Raw genomic sequence first — 7,545 nt, 5'->3', positions numbered from 1 at the left:
GTTTTCTGGGTTTTTCTAGAGCAGTTTGCCATTTCTTCTCAAAGTCAGCAGAAAGTATAAAGGCAGAGGATAAGTGACAGCCAGAGGTCCACAGCAGAGCGAAGGCTTTTCCAAGGTGGACCAAGTTGATGAATTATAAAGAAATGGTTCGTATTTCCTTATAACTCTGGAAATGTCAGCCAAATTGCATAACTGCCCTCATTAAGGGCTGAGCGCTTACAAAAGCAAAAGATAGTAGGCAAAATCTCTGCTTTTGTAAGAATGGGAACACAAGTCTGGAGAAACCTTGCCTATTCTGCAGCACCTGGGAGTAAGGGGGCAGGATGGGAGAAGCAGCTTTCGTAGGCAGTGGTAGGTTGGTGGGGCCATCCCAAATATAGTTGTAGAAAGAAGGAACCCATCCTTTTCTCTCTTTCAGTGATCAGGAAGCCAAGGACCAGGGCAGTGCCTGCTGAGCTCCCTCTCAGAGTACTCTCCTTCCCCACCCCAAGCCAGCAGCACAGTCAGTTTATGCCCCCACCTAAGCAACTCTACATGAACTCTTTTTGCAGATAGGTCCAGCTGGAGCCCAATTTTGTGACAACCAGAAGCTCTCTTTACTATAAGCCACCAGACACAATTTTGATGAAGTAATTTTATTCCTTTTGTGACTAATTAAAGTACCCCAAACATGAAGCTGAATGCACTTGAATGCACACCAGTAGCACAGAAACTGTTTCCCAAGAATGTTTCTGCAAGAGCAGCAGCATCCTGGGTGTGTTGCTGAAAGCCTTGCTTGCCCTCTGTTGGGTGGCTGGGGAAGGATTTACTGCCTCAGTAATGACTGCCACTTACTGGACCTTGTGAAATAGGGATGCAGAGTGATGGAAGCATTGAAAGAAGAGCAGTGCTTGCTTGTTAGCCTCTCCAGCCATCTGATTAGAAGGTGACATTCAATGAAATTAAAGGCAGCAATTTATTTAGAGCCAAGCAATTAATAAGCGGGAGATGGTAATGTTTTATGCAGCTTATAATGCAGACAACCTGTGGAGTTCACTTCCACGAAGGGGCCATTGAAGCAAATGCAGTGTGTAGGTGGGAAGGAAGGGATGGCTGATTTAATGCCCACTAGCAGGCTACGCAAGCTGAAGTGACAAACATAATCAAATCTCATGCTTCAGGGCATAAATTGAAGGGGTTGAGTAGTGGAAGCACTTACGTATATAAAAGGTCTGATCCTGAGAGGTGCTGATTACCTGCAATTCTTACTACGTTCAGGCAGTGAAAGGACACTCAGGAGTTGCTTGACTTCTCCGCTGGCTGAGTCTGTACTTGCTAATTTTCCGTATTAATAATCCCTGTAATATTTTAGCCTGCCGGCACAAACATTCATTTTGCTACAGTAACATCTATTTCCTTTCACACAAGAGTCAAACATTAAAGTTGCTTCTAAAGTAAGATTTTATGGGGATAATTTGTTGTGGTGCTGGCAGAGAATTTGTCTCTTAAAATATGCTATAATTCTTTATCTAGTGAAGGTACTTGCATAGCTTTATTACGAGAATATGTGAGCGCTTCATAATCCTTAGTGGATTTATCTTCCCAGTTTTCTTCCTGAGCAGGGGAACTGGTACTAACCCCACTCTACAGGTGGGGAGCTGCTCCAGGAGGCAGGCTGTGGGATTCCATTATCTTTTGGGGTACTTAAGATGGACCCAGCTGCCCACCTTGTAAGCTTGTGGCTCCCTGGGCATGTGATGCGTGGCACTAGGCGTGACATTTACCTCCTGCACCAAGAAGCACCTGATTGCAGCCCCCAGCCCTCGTCGTCGAAAGAACAGAGGAAAAGAGGTCAGGCAGGTTGAATCCAGCCTTCAGTGACCTGCCCATGACAAACAAAGGAAATCTTTGCTTTCATCTGGAATCCAGCTAAAGGGGAAATTCAGCATCTTTTTCTCTGTAATTTGAGAACTAGGCAGGCTAATACCTCCTAGGAATGGCTTAGCTAGAGCTGAGCTTCCTTGGGTATAAGGCAGTCTTCTTAAAGTCTCTTCCCATCCTGCCTGCGGTGGTCACCTCAAAGAAAATTACATTCTTTATCCTAATAAATTTCTGTACCTAAGCACCAAATACCTAATCCCATAATTCATTTCTATAGGGAACTGCCATGTGGGTCCTCAGCCATTCAAAGTCTGTAGATCTGCAGTGCTAGGGCAAGAGTAGCTGGGAAGTCACCATGAAATTAATAACAGTTTAAATGAGCAAACTCACTTTTTTTTTCATGTTCTGTAGTCAGGTCCTGCTGCTGCCTACCCCTCCCATAATCCCTATCTCTTGCTTTCCCTCCCTGGCCATAAATTTGCTGCCTTTTGCACTAGACAAATCTGATATGCTGTGCTAAATATTTTAAATGTGGCAAATGATCCTTCATCGCAGAGTGGCATGATTGCATTACAATATATTAGAACAACCTGACTTTGCCAGAGGGTGTTTGTTGGCACTGTGCCGAGTGAAGGAGGCAGCCCAAGTTTATGAAGTAACTATCAAGTCATTTATCAACATTCAGTCCTAAAACACATGGGGTTACACCAGCTCGAGCAGCCTTGGAGATGTAAATCTGGAGGCTGAGCCAAAAACCGCAAATACAGACAGACCTTTGAAGGACCTTCTCGAAATCCAGAGCCCTATCAAAATGTCAAGCTGAGCTCCCGTGACAGATTCAACACATGCTTTTGGCATTTATTCTGTTGCATTTTGTCTCCCCTTTTAGGTTCAGATAAAATATGTGCTGCTTTTCAGTCTCTCGGCCAACATGTGGAAAGGGCTGGTTTGATCTCACACTACTGTAGCATAATGGAACCTCTCTGATGAACCAGATGGAATCGCAGAAAGCCAACATGTGGCATCTAGAGCTTGTTTTCATTCATAATATCCTCATAGGATGGAGGCAACTCGGTTCCCCCAAGGCTGAACCGTGGGACAGGAGAAGAGGACATCTCCACAGTCATGGAGGGGCTCGGAGATCCAGAGAATGGGCACTGAGGCACTTCACTTGCTGGAAAAAAGCAAAGCTATAACCGTTCAGTAGACAGACATGAAGAGTGAGCGTGGGGATGAGAGGGGTGAGCCTGGGAGGACCTGTCAAACCACTTAGAAACAAGAAAGGCATGGATGTAATTTTTGAAGTATGGCATCACAAAGCATATCACCACAAACTCCAGATGCAAGAAGTGAGAACAGAGGAATTTGGGTGGGTTTAGGGTGGGCCCTTCCTGTGGAGACACTGCTCATGACATCCAGAAAGCCGGCAATACCTCCTTTGGGAAGGGCTTACTCTAATTACTGAATTAGCTTTATTCTTCTTGGAGGGACTGCTGTCTAACCCAGTCTGCTGATGCTGCTGGGAATACTCCAGGTCAGTGCTTGGTGCTACCCATAGTCATTATAGCCCAGTCCTCAAAAGCCTGCGTGCTTCTGGTGAATGCTGAGGGTGGCTACCGTGATGAACAGCACCCACCAAGACAACTTTTTGACAGACCCCAGGGTGCATCAGCCAGTTGAGCTGCCTGCTGGCGTGGCTCAGGTAGACTGGTATGGTCTTGCCTAAGTAAGAAGTTCAGGTCATGTGTTAGAAAGGGCTGCCTGTCCCCAGGCAGTGCCTGTGGCTGAGTATGCTGGGTAGCTGAGTGCCCTGGCACCAAGGAGAAGGTCCCACACGTCTCCAGTATTAGCATGGCCAAGCCCCGACTAGGCACCTTTGGGACACATGGACACAGGGAGAGCACTGAGTTCAGCTGAAGGCACAGCTTGGGAAAGATGTGGCTTAAGGCCTCCAGTCCACGGTCCAAGTATCCACCCAAGATGCCGAAGCTGGGCACCCCACTGTTCACCAGAAACACAGCATCTGGCTTCAGTCCAGCTCCCGCTTAAGCCTGGCTGCCTGTTACTGGGCTATGGATGGGCCATGGGGAAGCTCGCCAGGGCCAGTGGGACCTTGCAGCAGGTAGGGAGAAGACTAACCGCAAAATGCATCCGAGCTGCTGAGTGCAAAGACAGCCAGGGTGCGTTGGCGGGGGAGGCAGCTCCACCGTTTCAGCCAGCACTGCAGGCAGCAGCAGATCCCACAGGACAGGAGCAAGGCCAGGAAAAACAACATCAGGAACCTGAGGCAGAGGCAGCAGGGGAGGAACAGTACCATCACCATCTGCAAGCAGCACTGACAGATGGCTGCATGTCTTCAGATTAACATATTCATTAACATCTTTTGCAAATAGCCGTTAAATGTTGCAGTTTCCCCATCAGTGTAGTTTCCCCTTCCAGACCACTGGACATGACCAAAGTCCCCAGAAACCAATGTCTCAGTGCTGAGTGCTCAGCGCCAAGTGCTGGCTAGAAATTCAAACATTTCTCCCTGAAATCATTCATCAGTTTTGCCCTGCTCAGTTAGCAGTGTACAGTGAGGAGGATATGGATAAATGATTCCCATTAGTCAGTAAAGACAGAACACAGGGACAGCCCAGGAGCAATGCTTTCTAGCTATCAGTCTCTCTTAATGCCTTTCTCTCTATATATCCATCAAAGAATATTATTTGGCAGTTTTTCCTTCTAAAACAGATCTGTAACTTACCACACATACCAGCTGATAAAGTTTTCATTGCTCTGCCTGACGCACCTAACAAGGGAAAAATAAAAGAAACTTTCAGTCCAGCAAAAGGGGACCGTACCAGCTCCAGCGCACATCAACCAACATGACAAAAAGTGTCATCAGTAAGTAGAGGATTGAGAAGTCTTCCTCCATCAAGTGAACCCTACTAAAAGTTTCTCTATGTAGATAGGAGCAGGTGCAGATTATGTACAAAGCAGCGTGCAACTGGTTTGCCTTTGAACACTAGCACCCGTCACCAGCGTTTTTGCTGAAAACCCAAAAGGTTGCCAGCATCCCTTTCCTCTTGTGGAATTAAAACTAGACAGCCCTTTCCTGGAAGCCCTCATTCCTCTGCCACGTCAGTGTGCTGGGCAGGAGCACTGCATCCCTGAAAGAGCCCGGGGTGGGAGCAGCCGCGGGTGAGAAAACAGAGCCACACTCACCTCTCGCCAAGCTCACAGTCCAACTCAGAGTCTGCTAACTGAAAACACACATGTAAATCAGAGAGGGCAGATATGTGTTGTTTTTTATAATTTACCAGTATAAGTACTGATCTTAGAGTGGGAAGTCAGAGAGGAAGGGTCATACAGGTGCTGGTTCCTGCAGGGGTCAAAGCCAGACCTCTCCCTAGAGACAGCCGGGCTGAGCACTCGCCTCTGCACACCTCTGGTCTGAGCTAGCCCGTATTGAAACCAGTGGATAACCCTGCAGAGAGCTCAATAAATTCAATAGTTTGTAAATGAAAGCTAGACCAATGGGAAAGCATTTATTTGGGTGTGAAAGAGGGAAGGATGAGTGCAGGGAGACACAAGCAGGTGTCAGAGACCTATTTACAGAACTCAGAAATGCCTGCTGAAAATGTCCCGTGACCAAATTCTTGGTCTGTAGCTCATTTTCCAGTAGCTAATTGTAAATGTAGCTGTAAATTTGAGCTGTTTTGACCAGATATGTGCTCTACCCAGCATTTTCCTTTTTTTTCGGACCGTAGTGATGCATCATTCTCAGAGTCAGGTTTCAGGTATTGCAAATATGTGAACCTGAAACTTGTTTTTCAGGTATATTTTCTACTCTCTGCACAAGCAAGTTTACTTTTGCAAGCCTTGTTGATTTTAGCCTCAGTTTCATATTATCTGAACAAAAAGTAACTGGAGTGGTTCATCAGTACGATAGAATCAAATTCAATACAATTTTTGGCTGACATGCATCAGGTGTGTTATAACACTTGCTCAAATTTGCTACAAAAAATCTTCAGGTCAGATATAGAATTGCAATAACACTGGGAAGCAGAATGAGCAACATGGAAGAATTTAGATCTATTTCTTGAAGAAAACAATTAGAATGTAATTTGTAAATCGTTACTTTGGATTTCTTTATGTATATATCCAAACCATGTAGAGATTTCTAACTTTCTTTGAGTCAAACTGGAAAGCTGTGATCTGTATTAGAAAATGTTATAAAATATGTATAATTGAGAGATCTTATATTACATCTCTAATTGACAGGACTTCTTTGTAGGGATTTTGTTGTGCAAATCTTGTGTCACTAAACAGCAAGAAATCACCCCACAAATTTCTATAATGTGTTTGATCCTGTGCACACACTGCTTTTCAACCCCTAGTTCCACCAGAGGTCTTTAGGTATAATAAGTCTTTAATATAAAACATTATCTATGAAATTTCATGAGTGTTTGAAACCGAAATGAGGAATAGAGAAAAAGACAGAAGCTTCAACTCTTCCAGACATGTCCTTTTAAAACTGAGCTAATTTGCCATGTCACACATGCACCCTGGTGCAGAATATTTTAGTTTTGGTTTTGTACTTCAAGTGATTATTAGAATAACAGGTCAAAACCACAGAGCCAATTGCTGTAATTAAGTGTGGCCTGAGTATTCTTCATGGCTGAATTGCAACCTCTGGACTCTCTTTTGTCATCCTTCAAACTACCTCGGCGCAGCTACCTTAGCGTAGTTAAACTGCAGCAAAGTGCATCTACTCCGAGGCAGTAATCTATCAATGCAGCCAAACATCCACCTGTGCCACTGAAGACCCATGCTTTTCCATTTCAATAGCCATAGCCAGAATAAAGGATTAAGGTAGTCATGTTTTCTCTGCATTAACTGGAATTGTTGTGAATATTAAATCCTCCCCAAATTCATCAGGTCCTCAAAAAATTCCTCCCCCTAAAAAATAAAAAGGGCTGATGACTAAATTCTATAAAAGTTGAAATCTTCCCCCACAAAATCCCTAAAATCAGCCTGGTCCCAGTGAATGGTTTTGTTACCTGGAAGAAGGTTAAACACAAAACTCCAGTTCCTGTGATCCATGAAGTGAAACACAAAACTCCAGGTCTCTGCATCACTAGCAGGAGAAATGTGGGAAGAGCTTTGTTTGCAGCTGTGTTCTACCCTCTGTAATTTGGAGCTTTTAAAACTTTTCTGCACATTGTGCCTTTAGCCAGAGAACCTGTTACCCAATGGCTTCCTGGGCTTTAGAAATTACCGCTAGCCAGGGAACAAATTTGGGTTTGCATGGACACACTCGAAGAGCTGCTAGAAGTTAAAGGAACACTAGTTTAAGGTCAGCACCTTGCAGTTGTTTCGGTATTTTCATAGCAGTTCACAAATTCCTGTTGCTGAACCTTAGTTCCATATTAACTGGTGGCTGTATTTAACAGGACCTGCTACAAATAAAGAATCACTGGAGACCGTATGGTGACCCCATGCTTTCATTACATGTGGCCTTCAGCTGCAATTCTGGAATTACAGAAAAAGCAGTGCTACCTCCAACCATCTCCTATGCACTGTGACTACCACCTCAAACATGTGCACCAAGGATGAAGTAAACCCTTCCCACCCTGGGACAACCACCACCAGAACCTCTACTGCTGTTATGCAGCTTCCAGGGGTTGGTTTGCTAGGAAA

The 7,545-nt window shown here is 44.8% G+C and overlaps 1 protein-coding gene across 1 annotated transcript; it reads right to left on the bottom strand.

The window, feature by feature from the left end:
• Positions 1-647: 647 nt before the first annotated feature.
• On the bottom strand, positions 648-7,147 carry TMEM207 (transmembrane protein 207). Its single transcript, XM_075098323.1, has 5 exons — positions 6,906-7,147; positions 5,068-5,105; positions 4,607-4,651; positions 4,000-4,142; positions 648-3,034 (listed from the first exon to the last, which is right to left on the bottom strand). Exons 1-5 carry the CDS (start codon positions 6,978-6,980, stop codon positions 2,886-2,888), a joined length of 450 nt encoding a protein of 149 aa, XP_074954424.1. The 5' UTR covers positions 6,981-7,147; the 3' UTR covers positions 648-2,885.
• Between the last annotated feature and the right edge of the window lie 398 nt (positions 7,148-7,545).

The sequence above is a fragment of the Phalacrocorax aristotelis genome, chromosome 7, assembly GCF_949628215.1.
Source record: "Phalacrocorax aristotelis chromosome 7, bGulAri2.1, whole genome shotgun sequence".
NCBI lineage: Eukaryota > Metazoa > Chordata > Aves > Suliformes > Phalacrocoracidae > Phalacrocorax > Phalacrocorax aristotelis.
This window is presented reverse-complemented; position numbering and strand designations above follow the sequence as displayed.

Excerpts from the sequence above, each read along its gene's own strand:
- TMEM207 (XM_075098323.1), bottom strand. The coding sequence starts at position 6,980 with ATGCAGAGACCTGGAGTTTTGTGTTTCACTTCATGGATCACAGGAACT. Across the intron at positions 5,106-6,905 it reads TGTGTTTAACCTTCTTCCAG|TTAGCAGACTCTGAGTTGGA; the intron begins GTAACAAAACCA and ends GTGTGTTTTCAG. Across the intron at positions 3,035-3,999 it reads CAGCTCGGATGCATTTTGCG|CAAGTGAAGTGCCTCAGTGC; the intron begins GTTAGTCTTCTC and ends GCTTTTTTCCAG.